This window comes from Acomys minous (assembly GCF_964271855.1).
Source record: "Acomys minous genome assembly, chromosome: 1".
Classification (NCBI taxonomy): domain Eukaryota; kingdom Metazoa; phylum Chordata; class Mammalia; order Rodentia; family Muridae; genus Acomys; species Acomys minous.
This window is the reverse complement of record NC_140483.1, coordinates 35,325,509-35,350,539: the sequence shown is the minus strand read 5'-3', so window position 1 is coordinate 35,350,539 and position 25,031 is coordinate 35,325,509. Positions and strand designations below refer to the sequence as shown.

The following is a 25,031-nucleotide window of genomic DNA, read 5'->3' as shown; positions in this document are numbered from 1 at the left end:
TGGTTTAGACAGTTTCATTAGTTAAAGTAGAGTGGGCTTGTGTAGTTGGGAGAGCCCGAAGGCTAAGGGTTTCAACTTAAGGAAGTACCCAGGGCTTAGGTTTTGCACTGAGCTGTGGCCTCTGAGAGGCTGGTAGGGCTATGAACCAGTAGATCCATAAACCATGGCAGAAAAGGCATTAATTGGGCTGGGAATGTGGCAAGAAGAGGCGTACTTAGCAAGAGATCACACCCGACAGTGGACCAAGTGCCACGGTAGGCCAGGGAGGATGACCAAACCAGAGGAGGTAAGGATAGCGGCAAGGCCAGCAGCTGGATTCAGTGAGGTGAAATACAGCAGCGGGATCAGTGTGAAGAGGAAGAGGAGGTGTTGGGTCCAGGTGGACACGGTAGAAGGACCTCCACATGAGTCCCCTACACTCCTGTGCACACCACAGGTGACAGGAGTGAGGTGGAGGCCTCCTGTAGGAGCAGGTTTGGGTCAGGGTATTAGAAAGCCGTCGCGTGTGCATGTTTATCTTCCAGGCCTGGCCGATGTTATGGAGGCAGCTATCCCAGCTTATGTAGGTCGAACCGGCCGTCAACCCTGTTGGGCAGAGAGCTGCATGAGAAGCCATGCACTCCATTTTAAGTTTTGTCTGTGTTCCTATTGGCTGCCACACTGCCTGGTGGTTTGTTCTTCATGATGGTCTCAGAGAGACTCTTTATTACTTCAACTCCATCTTCCCAGGGACCAGCAATGCTGCCTCCCCTCCATTATGGTCCTCGGCTGGCGTGGTGGGCACACTGCTGTCTGTGATGCGGAATGTGCTCAGCTCCTGTGCCAAGGGTGCTATTAAGCAGAAGGTGGTGATCTGAGGGGCGATTTTCCCTCTGGGTTTTGGAAATGAACATCCCACGTCCCCACGCTGTAGCATACATCTCTGCTACAGATTTTTTGCCTTGGGCCATTGATTTTTGATGAGGCCCAATGAATTGTAAAAAATATCTCTTCCTGAGTATGCTTAAATCTCAAGTCAGCTGTAGAGCTTACTATATCCTTGTTAAGCATATCCCACAGTTTGTCATCAGCTGGATCATTTCTGGTCCCTCTTCCACGCCTCTACGGTTATTGAAAACGGCTATGTGATGCTTGTGAGGCAGATCCAGGCTTGAGATGAGCCAGAAAAATGATACTTAGTGGGATGGGTTTAATGAGGAGGAGATGAGCGTGACTAGGAAGGAGGGGCCATGGAGAAGAGCTCTCAGGTCTACTGCTGGGCGACCCTGGGCTACCCAGACAACTGGAGATATGGGTGGTCGGCTCACCGATAGAAGGCATTTGGAAGGGACTACCCAAGAATTAAGGCGTTAGGGCAAAAATGCAGAAAGTATCCTTGACCGATGAAGTCTACTCCGGGTGTGTGACGTGGTGAAGTTGCAGTTGGTCTTCCCTCAAGGGCCTCACAGGCCCAGCGGAGCAGAGAGAAGGCTGAGTTCCAGAACAGAGGCTCCGGCCAAGCGGGCTGCTCAGGCTCGCGTGCCGGGGACGGCTTCCCTCAGGGCTCCATCCTCACTCACTCTCCTTTCTTCTCGCAGCTTCACCAGTACCCTGGCACTCAACGACCCGCTGCAGACCCTTTTCCAGCTGATGTCGGGAAGGGTTCCACAGGCAGCCACGGTACTCCCTGCGACAGGCTTCCCTCTCTCTACTCTGGCGTCCTAAGGGCTGGGGAGTGGGGTGTTGGGGACTGCTTGGGAAGGTATGGTACTTTTCACGATGAAGCATGAATCGTAGTCTATTAGTTATGTACAGTGTGCTTGACCCATATAGGATTCGATACATAGTATTTAATTTCAGGTATGGAGAGAGGAGTTATTATCCCTGCTTTGCAGATGTGGAAACGGGTGCCAAGGTGTTAAATGGCTCAGTGATTGGAGGTAGTGGGGATTGGGGCTGTGACTGGCTCAGGTCTGTCCGGTTCTAAAGACCTTGCCCCTCCGACTGTGCCTGATTGTACAGGAGCTGTTGCTCCTCAGACTTCCCGCAGCTTCTGGCAGGAAGAATCCCTGTCACATATTAATCCTCCAGAGCTGGGCACATGTAGGCTTCTTGCTTTGGGAAATGAGTATGGCTAAGGAGAAGGTGGAGGCCTGTTCAAGAGCTCCTCCACGGTAACAGACCCAATTTTTGTTTTGTTTTGTTTTTTTGTTTTTTGTTTTTTTTCGAGACAGGGTTTCTCTGTGTAGCCTTGGCTGTCCTGAACTTGCTTTGTAGACCAGGCTGGCCTTGAACTCAAAGCGATCCGCCTGCTTCTGCCTCCCGAGTGCTGGGGGATTAAAAGCATGAGCCACCACACCTGGCCCAGACCCAATCTTTTTGCCCCAACGTATTCTTTTCTTACCCAATAGCTTTACTAATACGTATCTTGGCGTTGACTGTCTGGGTCGGGTTTATTTTTTATTTTTATTTTTTCTGGGAGTATACCATAGCCTGCCCTTTGGATGTACACATTCATATCTTGGAATTCAGGAACATTTTTTTAATTGAATCTTTCAGTATTTATTTTGTTTTTATTTCTAGGAATTCCATCTATATGTATCTCATATGTATAAGCTATATATTAACATGTGAGTTATAAAAATATGTCTATTTCCTTTTTGAGACCCATGTTGACTCCAAACCCAGCACGTAGCTAAGGACAATCCTGAACACCTGTCCCCTTGCTACCATCTCCCAAGTGTTAGAACCCCAAGCCTGTGCCACCATACCTAAGTTTTACTTTTCCTCCTAAATTAAAAATATTTTTGTCCTTTTCCTCCTCATTCTTTCCTTTGCCCACTCCTGACTTTCCATTCCTGTTCTTGCCTCCATCCTCTGTCTTTCACTGTGTTTCCCCCAGTGTCTCTTGCTTTTGTGTTCTAACATTTTCGTCTTTGTTTATTTAATGTTGAGCAACACGCCCCTCCGTGCCCTCCCCCCCCCCCCATTCCTTTCCTGAGCTCTGCAGGTCACATTTATCTCTCCCTGCTTGGAGCCATCTTTTTTTCCTGAGCTCCTTTATGCTTGCTTGATGTTCTTTCTTCATAGAAGTATTGTTTCATTGCCTGTTTCTGTTTAATGCATGGCCATTCAATCTCCACTACTTTTGGCAGCTGTATCTTGAAGCTTGAGTAACTGGTTTTAATGAAAATGAATTTCTCAGTTTTTCTTTTGACCTTCTTCTTACTGTGGATAATTCTAAGGAAAGCAAAGCAAAGAGAAATGATGCCTTCTATCCCCCATCATTAAACCAGAAAGCTATTTTGGAATACAGGGTACGCTTCAGAATTGAGCTGAACGGGAGCTTCAGCACTGTGATAGAATTGCACCATGTCACGAGGCACCTAATGGAGGAGGTGATGTAATCAGCCTGTGGTCCATTGGGCCTCAGTGACGAGGCAGAGTTAGCTAATTTCCCCTGCTCTTAGATGGGCACGGTAAGGCTCTGCAGGCAACGTGCCAGTTCAGTACTTGATCTTAGAGTGTGAGAACTTCCTAGCCCTCACACTGAAGGCAAGGCTGCCCTTCTGCTACATGGAAGGAGCATGACCATTGGACGCACAGCGTGGGTTTTATCTGAGGCTTAAGCTTGACTTTGCTCATTATGGCTAGGCAAACTTACCTGCTATTTAATATCACAGTTTTTCTATTTGTAGAGATTTTGATGGCCAACCAATGGAATGACGGGCAAGAATGTCTGAACCCATCAGCCATCATGTTTGCATGACTATCCCAGCAAGGAAATTAACATCTCTCTCTCTCTCTCTCTCTCTCTCTCTCTCTCTCTCTCTCTCTCTCCCTCTCTCTCTCTCTCTCTCTCTCTCTCTCTCACACACACACACACACACACACACAATTGGCTTTACACTACCCTCACCTTGCTTCAAACCAGGGAGGAGACAGATGATGACTTCCAAGATGATGATGATCACGATGATGATGATGATGATTTTGTAGAAGGAGTTTCCTTTCTATATGTTTAAATGAGAGCAACAATGCCCATGGAGTATGGAGTATGCAATTATTAGCAAGAGAAATATTTAGCCAAGGGTGTGGTTCATGGTCTCAGCCATTGTCATTAATTAAAACTGCTATTACTATGATGACTCCTTATGACCACCATTATGATATACATTTATACTGTGCCGTTGAAATAGATAGGGAGCAAGTATCACATGGAGTTGGATAAAACATCCTTAATTCCTTGTGATGATTATAAACACTAAACAATTACAAATGGCTCTGAACTCTGTTAGCAATTACTGTCAGTTTTAGTCTCTCTTTATCTACGTTGCAGGATTGATTTAGTCTATTTGCAAATTACCTCTTTCCTCTACTGAGCTTCTCTGTGTGTGCTTGTTAGTGTATACACGCACATGCATGTTCCTGCCTATTGTGCAAACCAAGTGCGAAGAACTGTGTTATATGCTTCATATAGCTGTCTATTTTATTGTTACTAGGAATCATGTCAGGTAGAAGTGATGATCTGTATGCTAGAGATGGGAAAACAAAGGTTCAGTGAAATAAAAGACTTGCTCAGGTTCACACTGGTAGCATGAGGCAGGACTTGGGTTGAATCTAGGGCCTGGGTAGAATTTATCACATTGTGTTGTTTCTTCATTGGTTCTTTCTCCTGTGAAGTTCTTCTCTGAGGAGGGTGGCCTAGGGTGGGGTTCAGTGTATGAAAGTCAGTTAATGTAATAAACCACATAATGGGCCTAAAGACAAAAATCACAGGGACATCTCAATAGATGCAGAAAAAGCATTTGACCAACTCCACCATGTCTTCATGACAAAAGTCCTGGAGAGCAGGACTGAAGAAAGTATCTCAACACAATAAAATCTACAAATGAGAAGTTTACAGCCAACATCATTCTAAGTGGAGGAGAACCTACCCATATTTGTAGATGGCATGATAGTACACAAAATCCTACCAGAAAGTGTCCTGGAATGACATGTTCAGCAATGTGGCAGGATAAAGGATCAACTTGTATGAATCACTACCTTTTCTACATACCACCAACAAGCATACAGGAAAATAGATTATGGACATGCTCCACTTACAGTTGCCTCAGGGAAAATATAAATAAATCTAATCAGGGAGGTGAAGGACCTATATATTGCAACCTAAAACCTCTAAAGAAACAGGAAAAAAAAGACATTAAAAATGGACTTACATTCCATGTTAATGGATTAATAGAATTAATATTGTGAAAATGACCAATTTACCAAAAGCTATTTACATTTCAATTCAATCCACATCAAAATCCCCTTCTCATTCTTTGCAAAAATAGAAAACAGTGTCCTAAAATTTCATATGGGAACACAAAAGACTGCAGGTAGTCAAAACAATCTGTAAAAAAAGAACAGTGTTGGAGGGATCACTTTTCTAGATTTTCAAAATTAGTTCTTATTTTAAAAAAAAAGATTTATTTATTTATTATGTATACAGTGTTCTGCCTGCATGTACATCTGTATGCCAGAAGAGGGCACCAGATCTCATGATAGATGGTTGAGAGCCACCATGTGGTTGCTGGGAATTGAACTCAGGACCTTTGGAAGAACAGCCTGTGCTCTTAACTTCTGAGCCATCTCTCCAGCCCACCTTCCTAGATGTTAAGATACAGAGCCACAGCAAAAAAAAAAAAAAAAAAAAAAAAAAAAAAAAAAAAAAAAAAGATACTGGCACAAAAGCAGACATGTAGACTAGTGGAGCAAAATCAAGGACCTAAACTTGAGTACATGTAACTACTGCGATTTGACACAAACATCAAAAACAAGCTGGAGAGAAGAAAGTTTCTTCTACAAATGATGCTGAGAAAACTGGATGCCCATGTGTAGAAGAATGTAATTAGACCAGTGTCTATCACCTTACATAAAAACTAGCTTCAAATGGGTCAAAGGCATGTGGAATCTATGTGGGAGGAAACCAGCACTTACGTGGTGTGGCCTCACAGTTGTACAAGTCTACTGGCTTTCCCCTGGTGCCTGGTGGGGTCTGTGACTATTGCACTGTCACCAGGGTCGAGAGGGAAGTTGGAAGCTGGCTTGATTTTCTCTTTCCTTACGTTACAACAGGAAGCACATTTTGCAGCAGCGTCATGAAGGTTGCCCTGAGTGGAAGGGCCTTGTTAGACCAGGACACACTAGCTGTTTGTGGGACACTGAGAAACCTAGAGTCCCTGACCTATGTGCCAGGTTAGCATGGCCCCTCTGCCCATGAGGCAAGAGTGAACAATATTTCACTTGCCTTTTCTCACTGAAACACCAGGCACTTTGGGAGCATGGAGTGTGGAGAAGGGCGTTGTTTCTAGATATTTGAAGTGAAGGCACAGGGAAGAAACTTGGAAATTTGTAAGTTAATGATGCCATTTTATTTATCATCTAATAGGCTTATAACTGTGCGTCTGTCTGTCTCTGTGTGGATTTTTTTGGTATGTGTCTGTGTGCATGGATATGTGTTTGTGTTTGTGTGTTTATGTCTGTGTGTATCTATGTGTCTGTGTGCCTCTCCTTGTGTGTCTTTCAGTGTGTGTATATGTGTATCTCTCTTTCTCTCTCTCTCTGTATATGTGTATCTGCGTGTATGTTTGTGTACCTGTGTGTCTCTGTGTATATGTGTCTCTGTGTTTGTGTATGTGTATGTTTCTGTGTGTGTATATTTCTGTCTATGTATGTATATGTGTCTGTATCTGTGTGTGTCTCTCTGTGTTTGTGTCTCTGTGTGTTTTTATCTGTATCTGTGTGTATGTATGTATAGGTATTTCTGTGTTCTGTGTGTGTATGCATCTCTGTGTGTACATATATATGGTTTTCCCTTTTTACATTTTTATTTTGAGACAAGGTCTCACACTGTGGTCCAAGCATGTGGTCCAAAACCATGATGTTTTCTCAGTTTCCTGAGTGCTAGGCTTACAGATGGGCGCCACCAGCTTGCTCTGTGCCACACACCTGCCGCTCCACACAGAGGGAATGCTGAATCAATGAGTAATTGCATCAATAGTGTAACAGACTTTCTCTGGACTCCACACCAAAATATAAACAGCAGCCGTCTTTACCTACATCCTGGGCTGTGCTAAATGATTGTTTAAATTGTTACTATCTTTCAGTGTTGTGGAGACAAACAGTGGGGAGACTGGCGACCCCACTTGGCTGTGATCCTGTCAAATCAGGCTGGAGACACAGAGCTGTACCAACGAGCAATTGTCAGCATGGGGGATACCCTGGGTAAGCAGAAACAGCAGTAAGCCCTCCCTGGGCACCTCCAGGCCAGCTTTTAATGCCTGACATTAGAGTCTTAGACACTGGGGAGAGGCAGAGTCTAGGGCTCAGGGCTTTTCAGGCTCTGGGGGTTCTGTCCTTCTGCTGAAGAAACTCCAGGGAAAGGATATTGATCCTGTGCTTTTGTTTCCCAGAGTTCCCCTTGCTAGCTTTGTTCGTTTGTTTGTTTTTCCACATCTATTTCCCAGAATTCCCACTAGGAGCTTTGGTTCTTCAGTGCTATGTAGCCTCCTCTTCATTTTCTAGTCACAGGCAAGACGCCTTCACCTAGCGCTAACACAGGGGCATGTCACTTTTTGTTGCCTTGTGGCCTTCAGTGGCCCAACACCATCAAGATGGGAAATGCTATTTTTGCCTAAACTACCTTGGCGCCTCACTGCCGTTGTGTTTATTGTCTGACCGTGAAGATGCTACTTAACAGCTGTAGAATATTCCAGATCACTACTTCACAAATTTGCTCCGGAGATAATGTTTAGAAATCATGGTGTTGTTCTCTATGTGAACAATTGCTCTTCTGGATTCAAAGCAGCCATATATAAATCTGTGACAAGTGATGGCTGTCATTCAGCTGTCTGGGTTAAAAGGGAATCCATGTTTATTGGGTACCATGTTTATTGGGTTATTGGTATTTTACCCACTGTATTAGCTATTTTCTCACTGTAGCCAACAAAATTTGGCTCACCGTTTTAAAGAACACAGTTTATTGCGGTAGGAGGGTGATGCGGCCAGAGGCCTGATACTTGCTGTCAGGAAGCAGGGGTGAATAATGGGGCTCAGCTTGGCCCCTCCTTCCTTCTCTTTCTGTTCATTCCTGAGTTCTAGCCCAGAGGTTAGTGCCCTTCCACCCTTTCACCCCGCCCCCCCACCATAGGCCTTCCCTACTCTGTTAAACCTCTCCGGAAACACCCTGAGGGGCGTTAGTGTATCTCCTAAGTTATTTTATTAAGTTGACAATGAAGATTAACCGTCACACCCACTTAATTCAATTTTTAGGGCCCTGGAAATGTACTGAGAACACTTAAAAATCAGGAACAATTTGGTAATTGATGTGATTTCTAAGAGCGCAGGAAAAGCTTTCGACTATCCGGCTTTGGTAGAGGAAGCAGGCACACTGCATGGGGGATGTTTTAGATTCATTTCCCAATGTTCCACTTTACTTCGGTATAGGCATCGCTTCCCGCTTCTCAGCCTCAGGGAGGACCATGACTTTTAGTAAATTCTCAGCGAAAAAAATCCATCAGGGGAATGTGAAATAGCACCAGGTTGTGACTGATGGGAATGGAAATGCAGTATCTGAGGTCAAAAAACGCTGACGTGGGAGGGGCCGAGATGAAGGCGCCATGAGGACTCCCCTGGCTTATTCTCACGGAGTTTCTGCCCTCTGACCCCAGAGTTCACTCTGTATCAGATGGTAGGCCTCACTGGGTGTGCCTCTTGTTCTCCCCCTGCAGAGGCGAAAGGGCTTGTAGAGGCAGCTCACTTCTGCTATCTCATGGCTCATGTGCCCTTTGGCCACTACACGGTGAAGACAGACCATCTGGCCTTGGTGGGCAGTGACCACAGGTACGTGACTTTTGCATGGAAAGGAAAAGAAAAGGATGTTTTCCGTGGATTGATTTGGCCCTTCCTGATCTATCTATCTATCTATCTATCTATCTATCTATCTATCTATCTATCTATCTATCATCTATGTATTTATTTATTTCAAATTTCAGCTACTGCTGGCTCTCCCTCTGTATCTTCTGCACAGATCTAGGCAAGGTGACCAGTGGGTGCCAGCCACATCACACCACCAGAGGGCCTTTGGAGCCTGGTGTGCATTGTACCCTTCTGGCCACTGGGTGGCAGCCTAGCTCCACAACCAGAGATAGTATAGACAGACTGAAGAGGATGTTTTCATGCAGTCTCTTTTGGGCAGCCCTGGGCCTGTTCCGGGAGCCTGCCTACCTTTCTGGGGCCTCCATACTGCTTCACTACATTAATTTTGGCCACAAGCGCCTTGGAGCCTGCCCCCTTTGTCACTTATTTTCTGGTAGCCACACGTCAGGATTTTTATGCAGAAGAACCCCAGAGCCCTGGAGACGGGTGAGTTGAAGCAAATAAGCTTGTCCTGGATGGTCCTCACTGTTCTGGGTCTTTCTACCCATTTCTTCTTAATAGTTATGATCTCTGAGCAGCCGTGGAATGGCGCTCCTTAAATTCCAGCAGTCAAGAGGCATAGACAGGAGGATTGTGGCAAAGTCAATGCTAGCTGGCATAACACAGTGAGTTCTAAGCTAGCAACCCAGCCAGGGCTACTGACCTGTCTCAAATGAGAAAAAAAACAAGCGAACGAACAAGCAAAAAAAGTTTCTGAGATGTGGTAGTCAGTCCTTTTGCACTGTTTGCTTTGCTACAGATTTACCTTATAAGAAAAGATAAGTGCGTCAGGGAAAGTAAGACATAGAGGGACTGAAAATCTCATCTAAAGTAGCCCCGCTGGCACTCAATCAGGTTGGACTTGGAGTCCAGACTGCCAGGCTGTTGCAGTCAAACTTGTAGCTGATGTGCCCACCTCGTGAGTCCTCTTCTCAAGGAAGCCTGACTGGGACAAATATGACCAGAGAGACACCTGGGTTAATATGCCTCTTCTCCCATGATTATGAATCCTGGGGAAGTTTCTGGAGGTATGTTAGCTTCTGGAGATAACTCTGGTGGCTGGGATATCGGGCACTTGGCAAGCTGTGTGTGTGTAGGCTCTGAAGGTGTGTGTGTGTGTGTGTGTGTGTGTGTGTGTGTGTGTGTGTGTGTGTGTGTGTGGTGTTGCCCCTCAGATCTCATTTACCTAGTTTTCTTTCTCATTGGCTGAATGAAATCTGCCATTTCTTTCTGGCTCAGTTTTCCTTCCGTTCTTCGCCAGGCCATCTGCGGCTCCCAGGCTCACGGACCCTACAGCTTCCGTTTTCGCGCTGGGCGTGCTCAGGCTAAATCAGCCTTTCCTGGGGCATGCCAGGCTGGAGGGCTGAAGGCTAGTTTTCAGGAAGTTGAAACAGGAGAATTGCAGGGGGCAGGCTCTTCTAGAACCCCTGGCACTTTTCATGTGTTGCCCAAACCCAAGAGTACAGAGGGCAAGAAGGAAGCGCATCCGCCGCGAGCCCTCGGTCTCCTCTGTTTTCATGGAGCCACCGGGCAAGCAGCATTCCCACCTCACCTCTGTTCTTGTTATTCCCTGGTCTTAGTCAAGCCTTTTTGAAATTTGCAACAATCGAGGCTATCCAGAGGACGGAGATCTTCGAGTACTGCCAGATGCTGGGCCGCCCCAAATCCTTCATTCCTTCTTTCCAGGTAACTGAATCCAGAGGGGACCATCAGCTCAGCTGTGTACATGTGGGTAGCCAGGTTCTCAGCCTTGCTGCTTGGCACCTGGCACCAAGGGCCAAGTTATCTCCTGCATTTTTTTCTTCAGTAGCGGGAGTACGGGAGTACGGGAAGGCTTAGGGTGTCTTTTTGTGTTCCTGGAAGGAAACCGATCCGAGATCTCTGCCGGAGAATCTTCTAGCCTCACGCCCTTGCTGCGGTTCTGCCCCTGCCTTCCTTTGCTTCTGTAGCTTTGGGCTTTCTCTCTCAGCAATCCTCCCGCCCTAATCTCCTCCTCAACTCTCAGGGCTATCCTGTCGTACTGACTGCTCAGCGTCTCCCCCTCCTCCTGATGATCCCTCTTTCCTCAGGATTTTCCCTCTTACTCTGTCCTTGGCCCACCAGCTCTTTCCTGTCATGGCTTCAGCTTCCTGTCAGTACAAGTGGCAACTGCGCTGCAGGGCTCTGCTCTCTCCTGTCAGCCTCTCTGCCTGCCATCTCGTCGCTGCCTTATGCCCACAGTGTCTGATGCTGGCATTGCGTCCTCGTCCAGGCCTGGCCCCTTGTAGCCTTTTCTCTTCTCTCTTGCTGGTGTGGAGTGTGAACTTCAATGTAGCCTGTGCAGTAAATTGGCAGTAAAGCCGAGGTAGTTTGTTTCTGTGCTGGGGACAGGATTATTCCAGGCACAGCGCTGGCTCCAAAGGCTCCAATCTCACAATTACTTGCCACTGCTCTGTATTTTCTTCCTCTTGGATGGGCAGGCACCTTTCTTCTCTGTCTTGAGTTATCTTCTTCAGGCCTGAGATCTTTTCTAACAACTGGACGGATGTCCTTCAGTGCCTGCTACTGAGAGTGCACGCAGCTACAATAGCAACACACGTGCAACAGGAAACACACGCAACCTCGGGAACGGATCACTGTATTATAAATAAATGACCCATTTAGCCCCTCCTCTCTGAGAGTTTTGCCTTGCCCACCTGCTCCTCCGCGTGGCTCCTGCATAGGCACTTGGGCTTTTTTCTCCCCTCTTTATTCATCCTGCCCCCACGTCCTGTTGACATTGCTCTGGGCTGATGGCCATCACATAGCTGTTCTTATCCGCTGTTTCACGTACTCAGCTTTGTACTACCATGCTTCTTGGATGTTACATCTAATCCTGTGGGGTTTTTGCAAAAGAGGTAACCGAGGTTCAGGGGCTTTGGTTATACGTTACCGGCTCGCTTGTGCACACTATTTGTCCTAAGTACTTTGTGTGCAACATCTACTTTTAGCTTTATAGCTTCCGGTGGAACAGGTGGCACTGTCTATGCTCTAATGGGGAAGCTGAGGCCAGAGAGGTGAAGGGAGTAGCCCAAGTGTCCTACAACTAGTGTGAGCTTGGGTTGGGTTGGGTTGGTTTGACACCAGAGCCATCAAGCTTGATCTTGTCCTACTGCTCCTTCAAGGAGAGCCCCTCCCCACACCTGCGTCCCTCTGTACTCTCCTCTGGGCTTCCTACCCTTCGCAAAGGGTCTAGTTTTGTAACTTCCTGTGCCCCCTCCCCCCTCACCACCCCGGGCCCAGGGCTGTACTTTACATACTCCAGCTCCCTGTGAGGTGGGCTGTTGGATAAAAGGGGGTGCCTTTACAGTGGAGGCCGGGGGTCTGGCAAATGTGATGCCTCCATAACACAGTAACTGTGTGTAAGCTGGTTTTGGAGTTGTGCCCACATACGGATAAACTGCCACAAATGGCACCGGGCCTTTGCTATTTGGATGCCAGAGTGAGTGGAAGCTGGCAGTCAGCTGACTTCCAAGAAGTCTTATCTACGTTTCTCTCCCTCGCTCCTGCCTGGATGGAGTCATCACTGGCTCCGTTCCTCTTCACAGGTGTATAAGCTCCTTTACGCCTCCCGCCTGGCAGATTATGGTCTGGCGTCCCAGGCCTTGCATTACTGTGAAGCCATCGGTGCGGCTGTCCTGAGCCAGGGAAGAAGCAGTCACCCTGTGCTCTTAGCGGAGCTCATCAAGGTGAGCGTCTCAAAGGGGTCTCTCTCTGTTGGTGTTTTATCTTCAGTGTTCAGAGACGCCATTGTAGGAGGCTTACACTCCACACTTCGTCTTCTTTGAATGTGCTCTGCAAAATTGGAGCCCGCAGCTGTCTTTGACCACGTATGCATGCCCCAATGTGATAAGCAGAGGCCTACTTCCACAAAGAACAACTGACTGGGCAGGGGACAGTGGGGTTGGGGCACTGGAAAGCACTTGTGTTCCGCTTGAGACGTTCCACATGTTTGCTTTTCTGGTGCAGCTAAACTGCGAGCTATGGTGAGCTGTTCTAATTACAAAAGCGAGCCTTTGGAAATAGAATTTAGTGATTAAAACAAGAAATGATCCTTATTAAAATACCTTTAAATGCATGGAGTATCTTATCACGTGTGGGACACATTTGAAAAAGAAAACAAAAACGTATAGCAACCCTTAGTTCCTTGGGAAGAAAACAACAATCAGGCAAATAGTTGTTCCAATTAATTGAAGAAAAAACTCTATTAGCTGGAGAGGAAAAGGCAGCGTGCTCTTTGGTTTGTGTACTGCTTTGCATGAGGCCCAAGTGTTGGATGCTGTGACCAAAAAGATCCATGTTGCTGAGTCCTGGATACTCTGACGTTTTTGCTAGTGAATTGATTGCCCAGGATGAGTGTTTAGAAGTTTGCAGATACAGGGCATAATGACACCTTAAAGTAGAAAGATCAGGTTGCTAGCAATGTAGATCTGAGCTTCAGCCCAGACTGGAATCAGAATTAGCATTTGAAGGTCCCCGAGTGTCCCAACATTCCTATTCTAGAAGCTTCTTGAAGAGAAGACAGCTTTACAGAGCCACAAAGCTGAAGAAGTATTTTTTTCCCTCATATTTTTTTTGAAATAATGCCAAAATGGGTTGCTTATTTATTTATGCTGTAATTTTGGGAGGAGATCTGCTGAATTTGTTATTTCTCAATTACTCTTCGTAATGTGATGTACGAGTGAATTATGGCTCCTTCTCTCTTTCTTATTCTCTCTCTCTCTCCCCTGTTGTCTTTCCATGTGCCCCATTTCTCTCTCTTCGTGTCCTCTCTCACTTTCTACCCCCGGCCTGCCTGGCAACTCAGCTTGCAGAGAGGCTGAAGCTATCAGATCCTCTGATTTTAGAAAGACGCCGTGGGGACCAGGACCTGGAACCAGCCTGGCTAGCGGAACTGCGGAGCAAGCACAAGGAACTGGAGGTAAGCCGGGTGGTACTAGGGTCGCTGGGTACCCAACGCTTTCCTGTTTATTCCCAGACATAGGCGAGACATAGAGGTGCTTGTTTCTACACCTCGGGTTCTCCTTTTCCTTCTGGGGCATGGCCTGTGTCCCTGAATGTTGGGATTCCCAACATTTTTGTTCCCTGCTTCTTTTCTTTCCCTCGTGCAATCATTTCCTTGTGTTTTGCCTAGTGCCACCGGGGGGCGCTCGTCCCAACCACTCTTGCCACCCTTTCTCTGAGGTCCCAGAGAATGTTTCATGACTATCAAAGCTCCCCCATCTCTGTCAGGAACAATGGATCATAGTGGACCCGTGTCACTTTCATGTTATGTAGGGCAATTGCTTAAAAGACTTCCGGGCCTTTCCTTTTTGTTCCCACAATTGCAAAAGCTGCTGGTCATAATCAGAAGAGTAATTGGAGCGAGGCCTCCCCCATTTTCTTTCTTCCACTCTGCTGTGAAGGCAGGACAAAATGGATTTTTAAACGCCCAGTGCCTTTTCTCCCTTTCGCAGATAGCAAACTCTGAGGCCCACAGTTTAATTCCTTCCTTTGGTCCCTCACTCTGGGGAGGATGGTGACACTCGCTGTAGCCTTCCTGGCTCTGAGCGGAGCTGGGAGACCCAGGAAACAGGGGCACTGGGCCATTCAGTGGAGGGTCCTTGTCTCGTCATTCTTAATGATTTAATTTTTTTCACTCTCTTGTCTTCTGTCCTTATTGTCCTTTATACTGTTGAAAGGGATCTCTCTTTATTTTACACAGCAGGCTAGAACAGGAGGCCTCCGAGACCCCAAATCTACGTCTTCAGGTAACGTATGGAGCCAGAGGACCAACAGGTACCCAACAACAGAGACTGACTACCAGTACTCTGGCCACAGTGTTTCCAGCCACACCCCACACTTCCTCTTCCTTGGTGCCTTCTCTGTCTGGAAATTAGACCTGTTGATCCAGGCTGCTTGAACACATCCACGTGCCTGTAATATGAGGGTTTCTGCTTTGCAGGCTTTGTTTTCCAAATATTTGACTATTTCGTGTTTTTTTAAAAATTGCTAGCTAATAGTTTCACCTGTGTGCGTACCTTGCTCCCCAGATGGATATCTCTCTCAAGGCCAGAGAGTGTACATTTTATATTAGTGTTCTAGATACTAGAAATGTGAAGATTTTGAGCTATCGACTGGCCATATCACTGAAATCTGTTTTAGAGCATTTTCCCAGCCTCCTCCCTCCTCCCTTAGAACGCCTCCAAATGTCTGGTCAGCCCAAGTTATATTCCAAATTAACTCCGTACATTTTGCCGAAGTCATCTCCGAGGTGGTGAAGTTCAGGCAGGGGCCCCACCTTTGTCTCCTGCCTTCCAGCCTTTCTTCTTCCTGTGCAGAATGTAGGGAGGTTTTGGCTTCTGTTTCTTGGCTTCGTGAGAGCCTGCCTTGGCATCTCTATGCGAGGATGTTCTTGGAGCCCTGGAAGCACGAAGGATGGCAGCTCACACCTTTTCTGTGCCCTTGGGCCAAGCGTTTCACACACCCACACATCAGCTGATTGTATCAGCAAGGCCCATCTCCTCCAGGGCAAATGAACCCTGAGTCTTTACAAGGAAAGCCATCATTTCTAAAGTGTCATTTGTGTTTTTTAACTGTGAGCTTTAAAAAAAATCTGATGAGGTCTCCTTGAGGAAGGATTCAATTGGATGTCACTTCTGTCCTCTCAACCCAAAGGAGAAAGGCTCAGAGATCATCCAAGAAGTGAGACTGTATTTCTGAAGGCAACAGAAGTGCTGTTACAGCCAGTCAATGCTTTGCTTGCCATCAAATTAATGGAAGCTACATGGAGCAGCCAGGCCGTGGGATTGCTTTCTAGAGGGGACCAGAGCAGGAATGCTTACGAACGGTCTGTAACTGCCACATCTTCTTTCTTAGGCACCCCCTACCAAGATCTTTCAGGACATCAAAGCTACTCAGAGGATCCTGGGTACAGCTCATCCCTGTGGCCAACACCTGAGCAGTCAGGCCTGCCTCAGCCCATCCCACAGCAGCCTTTCTCCCTGCAGAGAGATACCTACTCAGAGAGAGAAGGCTCAGGGCACGTGGCTGCTCCGGTGCCTCTCTACTCAGTTCCTGCAACCCACTTGTCAGTGACTAGCGGTGGCAGTGGAGGCAACAGCAGCAGTGTGGCAGTGACAGGGGCTCCTGGAGAGGAAATGTTGCAGATCCATCCCGCCCTTGGTAAGATCTGCCAGCTAGGCAGCTACCGTGGATGGTAGAGTCTTGGTAAAGAAGCAGGCGAGGGAGGCGCAGGGGCCTGCTGGAAGAAGGGGAATGTACTTCCGGCTTGTTCTTGTTAGCCTGAGGGAGCGTGTTCTATTCTAGCCCATCTACCTGTCTCCTGGGACAAGCAGGGTGGGACAGACATCACCATTCTCCTTGGACTACATAGCTGGAAATGCAGAGGCTGCAAAGCAGAGTGACAAAAAGTGTCGCATGCACAGTGGTCCAAGGGCTTCTTTGTGATGTCGTCTTCTACCCAAGAGATCATTGACAGGACCTGGGGCCCTATTTCTGGCCTGGTTCCACATTTCTTCAGCTTATCAGATCTTGGGGAGAAGAAGCCTAAATGTGGAGGGACAGTGTTGGGTGATGCCAAGGATATTCTGGGGAGCACAAAGGAGGCCCCCAGATTAGATCTCAGCCCTTTAAGATTAAAGCTTTGGCCAAGATAGAGCCCCACATGGAAAGAAGGTTAGGGGCAGTCCCCGAGACCTAGCTCCATGTGGCTGGGACTCCCTACACACCCAAGGAACGATCTTGGTATTTAGCAGGTAGAATTGGGATTGATAAGTCTGTCAAGAGGTGGCGTGGATTGGGTGGAACTGAGCAAGCCGACTTTGCATTTGCTGTGCCCTGCTTGTGGTATAAACTCTTGCCTCTTAGGCCACTGGGCCCCGGGCCTCCATTTTCTTTATTCAAGCTGGGTAGGAAGAGCACAAATTGAGGCCCTTGTCTTCATTTCTCTTTGGTGCTTCAGGAGAGAACACAGCCCCTCAAGAACCCCTACGAGATCCTGATGGTCTAGAAGTTATTTCCAGTCCTCAGGTGAGCAGACGGAGCAGGAGGGATGCTGGTGACCACGCCAAGGCATCTGTTTTTGCTATTTGATCCTGGTGTCTCAGCCACACACAGGCTCCTCTCCTGCGCGGGGAGCTCTTTGCTCTACCTTGTGCAAGTCAGTCCTCTTTCCTTCCCATGTGAAACCTTGGGACTTGGAAAGGAGGCTGTGTTCTCAGGTGCGCTTAGTCCCACCGTCCCCTGACCTCTGTAAGTGAGGGACAGTGTAGCGGAGGTGGCTTATGGATTGATCTCTGTTTGTTTGTTTGTTTTTCATCCTCTCCTTCCATGTTGAGGAAAACTATTGGTGTTTATTTTAGCATTCGCCTTGGTTTATGTCAGATCTCTACGATAGTAGTGAGAGACCTCAGAATTGAACCCAGGTCTTCTGGAAGAGCAGCCAGTGTTCTTAACCATTGAGTAATCTTTCCATTCCTAGGACCATGGATCTTAAAAAAAATATATATTTTTCTTTTGCAGAAAAATAGTACATTATTATTATAGAAAAATTAAAATGAATAACTAAATAAATATTATTCAGAATTGCACAGTATTATTCAGAATTCTACAGCAAATATTTTGGTTCTTTTGTTATTTTTCTATATATGTATATACACATATATATTTTTTCTATGTATGTATGTGTATATACATATATAAGTATATATAGAGATATGCTTTTCAATAGTTAAAACTTATTTCTGTATTACTTGTTTTTTAACAAACAAATTTTTTTGTTTGTATTTGTATCTTATTTGTTATTTAACACTGTATAATGTTTTTTCTATCATTTGTAAGTATAGTTTCAAAGATGGTATGACAAGATCCACTGTGTGAAAGTATCAGTCCCCTTCCCAAGCATCTTCCAAGCTCCTGCAGTATGCCAGGCACCGTGTGTGTGGGGGGGGAGGGGCGGCTGGGCATGATCAGTGACCAGATGCAGCCACCCTCACGCTCTGCTGTCTGGTGGCAGTGACTAGAGGTGAACAACACTGTGCATTGGGTAGAGAGGATGGCTCAGGGTTGTGTCTCTGAGGAGGTCTTTAAGCAGAGATCAGAGTGCAGTGTGGAAACGATGCAGGTGACAAAGGCACAAGTGTCATTGTAGAGGGAGCCCTGAATGGACACAGGTAGATTAATGAAGGAAGATTCCTGGCTTAGACAGCGGGGTGCACAGGGGAGGGGACTTAGAAACAGCCTGTTTCTTCTCTGCCTTCTCCTTTTCAGCCTCCCTCCTTTTCTCCTGTGCTTTTTTTCCCCCATCCCTTCCCCCTTTCACTGTTACACAACACACATGGCGGCCACCCTAGAGTAAGGCTCTTGCCTGTGTCATGACTTACTGAAGAAATTCTTAAGTGCAGAGCCAGGTTAGAATTCCTTTTCTTACATTTTACTAGCTGTGTGTCTTTGGGCCTCGCTACACATTGGTTTTCTCATATTTAAAACTAGGTGATAATAAAAGTAGTGCCCATCTCACTGTACTGTTGCAAGGGTTCAGCGGATCACGGTGTGCGAAGCACTTGGAACAGTGCCTGGGACACGGAAGACACTACACCCAAACACCTAGGACAGCGAAGCCCTTCCTGTACTTTGCTGTAGTGTTTTGCAAAGTTTTTATTTTATTTATTAATTTGTCTCTATTAGAGGATATGACATGAAAATACAATATAAAGAGCAATATGCTGCATTATTACTCTCATATGAGATACTTATGTAGGCAAATTCAATGAGACACAATAGAACAGGGCGAAGGTGACCAGGGTCTGGGGACACGGAGCAGGGAGGTAGTGTTTCTGATGGGCTGTTGGCCATGGGTCCTGCTGATGGCTGGATAACACTGTGGGTATTCTTAATGCCACTGTGTCATAAATGATTAAAGGGAGCCTTATGCTGTGCATGTTTTTACCATGATAAGGAACGGGGTGTGGCATATTTGGCTCCTCCATGGCGTATATGTTCTTGGGAGAGCTTGCTAGGAAGTAGGCTCTGAGGTTAGGTTCACTGGCTGCGAAGTTCTCTGGCTTTGGAGGTTGAGGATCTCTCAGAGGTGCTTTCAGAAGCTCGGCATCTCCAGCAGGAGCGTTCACACACTCTTCTCCAGGTGTTGGCCTGGTTCTGAGATTATGACCTGGAGAGGTTACAGGGCAGACAAACCCCCTAATGTTAGGGAGAAGATGAAGACCAGGTGGGTCCCGGCTTGTCCTTTCTCCTATGACCACGCATTTTCATGGGTCAGCCTGCTTCCCTCCCCATAGGATGGGATCTCCCAAGGTTAGTCCTGGCTTCGGAGTGAGAGGTCATATGGAAATGTGCTTTGAAACCTCCTAACTCCGTGCAAATCCCTGTTTTATTTTACCTCAGGTACCACTGGCCCCCAGGGCTCGGAGGTTTTCTGAGAGTTCCGTCATTTCAGACAAGGAGGACGAGGAGGGGTTTTCTGACAGAGCAGACAACCCATCTCACCAAGATGCTTCGCAGAGAGGAAAGCCGGGGGATGGGAAAGAGACCACAAAGGTAGAGAACTTGGTCTTTTCTGTGTCCCCCCCACTTTCATCTCAGTTTCAAACATTGGAGCGGAGTCCAGAGCCCTGGGCCCTCCACGCTCATCCATGCCCGGCTGGCAGCTCTCACAGGTGGTGAGGGAAACAAGTCCACTGGCCTTGACAATTCTCCTTGACCTTTTAGAGCTCTGGATTTGGCTGGTTCAGCTGGTTTCGATCAAAGCCTGCCGATAGCATGTCCACCTCTGAAGATGAAGGCTCCTCAGACAGTTCTGACTCAGAGGTAACTTCTGCAGATGGTCTGGCAGGCCCTGCCTGTGGACCTCAGAGGAAACCCAAACACACAGCAACCCTGGCATCACGTTGCATTTTGGTGTTTAAGGGAAAGGGAGGCTTTGTGTTGGGAGAGCACAGGAAATAAATCTTTTCTTTTGAAAGGTGAAAGGCAGAGTGAGACAGGTCTCAGAAATCAGACATGGTGGCTCATGCTTATAATCACAGCATTTGGGGTGCTGAGGTAGGAGGATTGCTGTGAGTTCTAGGCCAGCGTGGGCTACACAGTTTGGCCTCATTAAAAAAACAAAAACAAAAAAACCCCACAACCAAGCCCCAAACAAATAAACAAACAAACAATACCACCCATACCTACATACCACACACACAAACATCACAACACCACACACGTACACATACACAAACAGACACAGAGAGACAGAGACAGAGAGACAGAGACAGGGAGAGAAAGACAGAGAGACAGAGACAGACAGACACACACACACAGAGGTGGGAGGGGCACCTCTCTTTATTAGAAAATAAAGATGAAGAATTTTTCATTCAGAGGTGCAGTAACAGGAAGCTGACTTGCATCCTTAGTAGAGGTTCCACAGGAGGAAATGGTGTTTGTGGGGGAGTTGCCTTCATGGAGATTTACCATTGTGGATGCCAGAGCCCATGTAGGTTGGCATGACTTTGCTGAGAGCCGATGTCACCATTCTTGCCTCTTTGCCACCAAGCAGGAGTCTTCTAGAGCATCACCTCCTCGCCATGCTGGTCTGGGCCTCTCACCAACACCTCCTCTCGGTTCCCCATCTCTACCAGCTGCCAGCACCTTCTCTAGAGGCACAGGTACTGCCAGCCTCTGGTCTTCTGGGTCATCTCTAGTGCTGTTGGTGCTCCTAGATTGGGGGTTGCCTCTTGGAAGGGGGACTCCTCAGTTCTGAGCATGTGAAACAGCTCTGATTCCTTGCTTTCTAGGTGGGAGTACCCTCCAAGGATCCTCAAACAATAGTGGAGTAGCTAAAGGTGCTGGGACCGGAGGGTTCCTGGGGCCACAGGTGAGCAGGATATTGGCCTGGGTCCTTGAACTCCAGAAGATGCTTGTGTGTGTGTGTGTGTGTGTGTGTGTGTGTGTGTGTGTGTATTGGATGTCTTCAGTGGCCCGGTGGAGCATCCCTGTGAAGGATGACTTCAGATACAGAGAAAACTTCTGCCTGACTTTGCTGTAGCTGCCCACATAGTCCCTTGGCCTGGAGAGCCTAGACTGTGGAAGGATAGTTTCTCACAATTCCGGGCCACAGAAGTACATAGCCACAGTGCTGGCTGATGTGATTTCTCCTGGGGCTTTCTCTATGGTTTGCAACAGCTTGCTTTCCCCCTGTGTCTTCATTGGGTCTTTCCTCTGCATGTGTCTGTGTTAGTTTTCCTCCTTTTGTAAGGACGTGGTCCATGTTAGGTGGGGCACATACGCAGCCTCTTTGAGGTTTCTGTTTCATGCTGAGATACTGGGGCTTTGTCATATGCATTTTGGAGGGCCACACTCTGGCCTGTGTAGCTTTGATGGAGTCCAGAGAACGGCTTCTTCTTCTGTCTTAGTGGGAGGTGGAGTTCACTCATATGCACTTACCTGGGACTATCACAAATTCTTCACAAATTGTCTGTATAGCAAGGGATTTCCTGACTATTGCTAGGGAAAAGTTTCCATTTCTTGAAGCCTCGTTGGAGTACTCTTGTAGCCTCTGAGGCCTTCTGAAGAGTTTGATAGTGGTTTTTATGATCCAACATAATATACTGTGACTCTCCCACCCACTGTCTTTGGGTATAAGAGCATGGCCGTCCTGGGTCCTTGCTTTGTCTGTGTGCACCTGAGTTTTATCATAAGAAGCCATTTCATTGGCCAAAACTGGTTCTTAAGGAAGGGTTTAACCTATCAGGAAGCTGCCAGGAATTAGAGTCTTTGTTGTTTGCAACCACAGGGTGTTTCTTCTGAGTTCTACTCCCAACCCGGTGCTCTGCCTCCTCCACCTACCTTGCAAGGCGCTGTTCCTCTCTACAATCCGTCTCAGGTCCCTCAGGTAAGGACCATCCTTCCGGGGAGGAGCTAAGAGGTCAGGGTATTGATTAGGAAGGAAGGCGTATAGCTCCAATTTCCCACCCACTGAATATGAGCAATTATTGAGCTTCCCCCAAGTCTCTGTCTCTACTTCTGTAAAGTGAAGCTAACAGTAGCTATCTCAAATAGAATAGGTATGTAATATGGTACCTAGAAAATGCTCAAGAAATGTCACACTTCTGAATGTCACTCTTGACCTGTAATTGGTCTTGAGATATAAGAGACAAAGTGCTGATGTTTTGATATTGGTGCCTCCTCCTGACTTGGGGTGAGGGGATTCCTGCAAACTTTGAGAGGCGCCTCACTCTCTGCTCCTTGGTGATTAGAGATGACTCTGCAGGTGCATTCTTTGACCTTTAATCTTGATAAAAATCAAACTTCCTTTCACCATCTTTCAAAAGTAAAGGTTGGCCATTAGAATACAGAGTTAGGCTGGGTGGTGGTGATGCATGCCTTTAATCCCAACACTCAGGAGGCAAAGGCAGGTGGATCACTGTGAGTTCAAAACCGGCCTGGTCTACAAAGTAAGTCCAGGACAGCCAGGGTTACACAGAGTAAACCTATCTCGAAAAACCAAAAAAAAAAAAAAAAGAGCACAGAGTTAGATAGTCAGCTAAAATGGCTCCTCGTTCAACCCACTAGTCTCCAAGTGAAGCCACACTTGAGGCTATACTCTAGTGTACTGTCTCTTCTTCTTTTCTAGCTTCCCACTGCTAGTAACCTGAATCGGCCCAACCGCCTAGCCCAGCGCCGCTATCCGACCCAACCATGCTGAGAATGACCATCTGTCCAGGGTGCATGAGAGTGACCACTTCTCCATCCTGGGCGCACCCCCAAGGCACTGCTAGTCTCTGCTTCCCACTTCTCTGTGTTCTCCTCACCCTTGCTGCACAAGGGGTACCTGGAGGTAAAAGGCAGTATCCCTCTAGACACAGCTTGGTGGACCAGTCTTTAGCCTAGCTTCTGAGTGATGGGACTATCTCATCAGATGGAGGAACAGGTGATAAGGTCCATGGTAGAGTGTCATGGCAGCAGCACTTGAGGAGGAAGCTTGAGAAGCTCAGGAAAATGAAAATGGGGGCCAGAGAAGACACCCCTGGGCTTTGCAGCAGGGGCTTGGAGCAACATCCCAGAATAACTTGGACTCCTTCCTTAAAGTTGCCTAAAGACCAGTTTACAGCTCTTGTTAGTGAAGTTTTTACATTGAATCTGATTATTGTTGCCCTTCAGTGATTCCCTTTTCAACGACATTTCAGCAATTTTCCTGCTGGTCCTAGTTTTGTGCACATTTTCTATGTGGTTCAGACTAATTATATTTTTCTCACTTTCTTAGCTGGTCCTATTTTTTCACATTCTGACATCTGGCTATCAAGTTAGATTGCTGTAGGCATCACATTGTCATGGTAACTACTGAACCTAATGATGCAGATGGATGGAACATCAGTATAATAAATAATGGAAAACGTTTGCTAAAACGTCATCCTTCCCATATGAGGGGAGGAATGAGTGCCTCATATTGTTAATACCTGCCTTTCTACCTCAGGCCTTTGCAAATTGATGTTCTGAGGGTCAGTGGGGCCCGATGGAGGAGGGAGATGTCTTGGAAATTTCCATTTTTTTCCCTTTCAAACCTCAAATAGGGATGATTCTTGCTGTTTGTCAGATTTGCTTAAAATTGCTCCTCACAAAGAACATTTTTGTATGTGTAATTGTACATAAAAGTTTTGTACTTTAATGTACTATGGTTCTGATGTTGATAGCGATTAAATCCAGATAATTTTATAGCAAATGCTTGTCTCTGGCTGGTTTCTGTAGAGGGAGAAAATACATTGATGGTCTCTTCCCTGACGTCGTTCTAATAATGGTTCCATTGTGCGATCAGGTGTGAATAGCCAGAAAGAGCCCTTTGTTAATGGAGAATCAAAGACTGGTCTTCTTAACTTCCAGGTCTACTCTAATGCTATCACTTTTTTTTTCAATTTAAGAAACACGGACAAAAGCTCCCCTAATCAACGAGTTACTTTGCTAGATGAATGTGGTATATTCTGTTTCCTATTCTTTCCATCGTAGATGAAATTAAAACTATATACATAAGTGTTTTGTACCTGGAAAGCCCTCACTATGTGTGGGTTTCCTTTCTTCCTGAGTTGGTTGCTTCCTAGGTTTTGTATGCCTACACCTAGCAGCAGCAGCAGCACTTTAGCTGTTGCCTGTGAGTATCCCAGGCACTAAGCTGTCTGAACCTGAACCCTGCTCATGCACAGTTCACCTTGCAACTGTGGACAAGGTTGCTTTGTTGCCCTGTACTTCAAATTTTTTTTTTTATTTATAAAATGATGGTGATGATGATAGTACCTACCTTACAGGGAAAGTGTTAGTATCATGAAGGCTCTAGAAATGTGGACAACTCATGATGATAACTTTGTGTTTACAGTTATTAGTGTCTAGCTAATAAACAAAATACTGGACTGCAGCTTTGTCTACCGGATTGTCTGTGCCATTTTTTTTTGACGTGTATGCCTGGCGGGAATGGTAATTTTAAAATACGTCTCAAGATACATCTTAATTGTAAAGCCAATCTCCTCAGCATCCAATCTGCCACTTTATTAGGCCACAGTCATGGCTCCTTTGGGAGCAACAGCTCAGGGAACATCCTACCCAATGAAAGAGAGCACTTCCGTGGAGGAGCCTGAAGACCCAGGAGGAGGGCCAGGAGCCCCATGCTCAAGCCCTTATTTCTCTGTTCAGGCATTCACAGAAAACCAGTGACTCCAGTGCTCAAGAAAGCAAGCCCTCAGCTTCCTTGAGTTCCCAGCAGAAGAACACACAGCCCTGAATGCATCTTCCCAGGAGGGCCTGACAGGATGTTTTATGCACCAGAGAAGGAGGAAATTCATGATACTTATGCTAATTCATAATTGAAAGCTTTCACTGTGGCAAAGTCAAAATGCATCCATCAGTCTGTATATGCTTGATTAGAACAAATCCATTGCTCATTGATCAGGAAAGGTAGGTTCAGTAAGGGGCTCACAAACTGGGGTCACCCAAAGTTCTTCACTGTTTATCACTGTTGGATGTGTAGTGCTGGCTGTGTCACTGAGGGTCACAGTCACTTAGCAGCTTTAGCTGGTAGAAACCAG

General features: G+C 46.6%; 1 protein-coding gene across 1 annotated transcript in view; it reads left to right on the top strand.

The window, feature by feature from the left end:
* SEC16B (SEC16 homolog B, endoplasmic reticulum export factor) overlaps positions 1-24,364 on the top strand; it is a 58,743-nt gene extending 34,379 nt beyond the window's left edge. Inside the window, 16 exon segments of the mRNA XM_084774607.1 lie at positions 1,578-1,659; positions 7,131-7,248; positions 8,754-8,865; positions 10,521-10,626; positions 12,507-12,647; positions 13,766-13,879; positions 14,663-14,710; positions 14,712-14,736; positions 15,817-16,122; positions 16,922-16,989; positions 19,363-19,515; positions 19,687-19,785; positions 20,519-20,627; positions 20,757-20,836; positions 21,755-21,853; positions 22,595-24,364. Of these exon segments, the coding sequence (XP_084630733.1) occupies positions 1,578-1,659; positions 7,131-7,248; positions 8,754-8,865; positions 10,521-10,626; positions 12,507-12,647; positions 13,766-13,879; positions 14,663-14,710; positions 14,712-14,736; positions 15,817-16,122; positions 16,922-16,989; positions 19,363-19,515; positions 19,687-19,785; positions 20,519-20,627; positions 20,757-20,836; positions 21,755-21,853; positions 22,595-22,666 (1,732 nt within the window). The 3' untranslated portion in view covers positions 22,667-24,364.
* Positions 24,365-25,031: the final 667 nt, after the last annotated feature.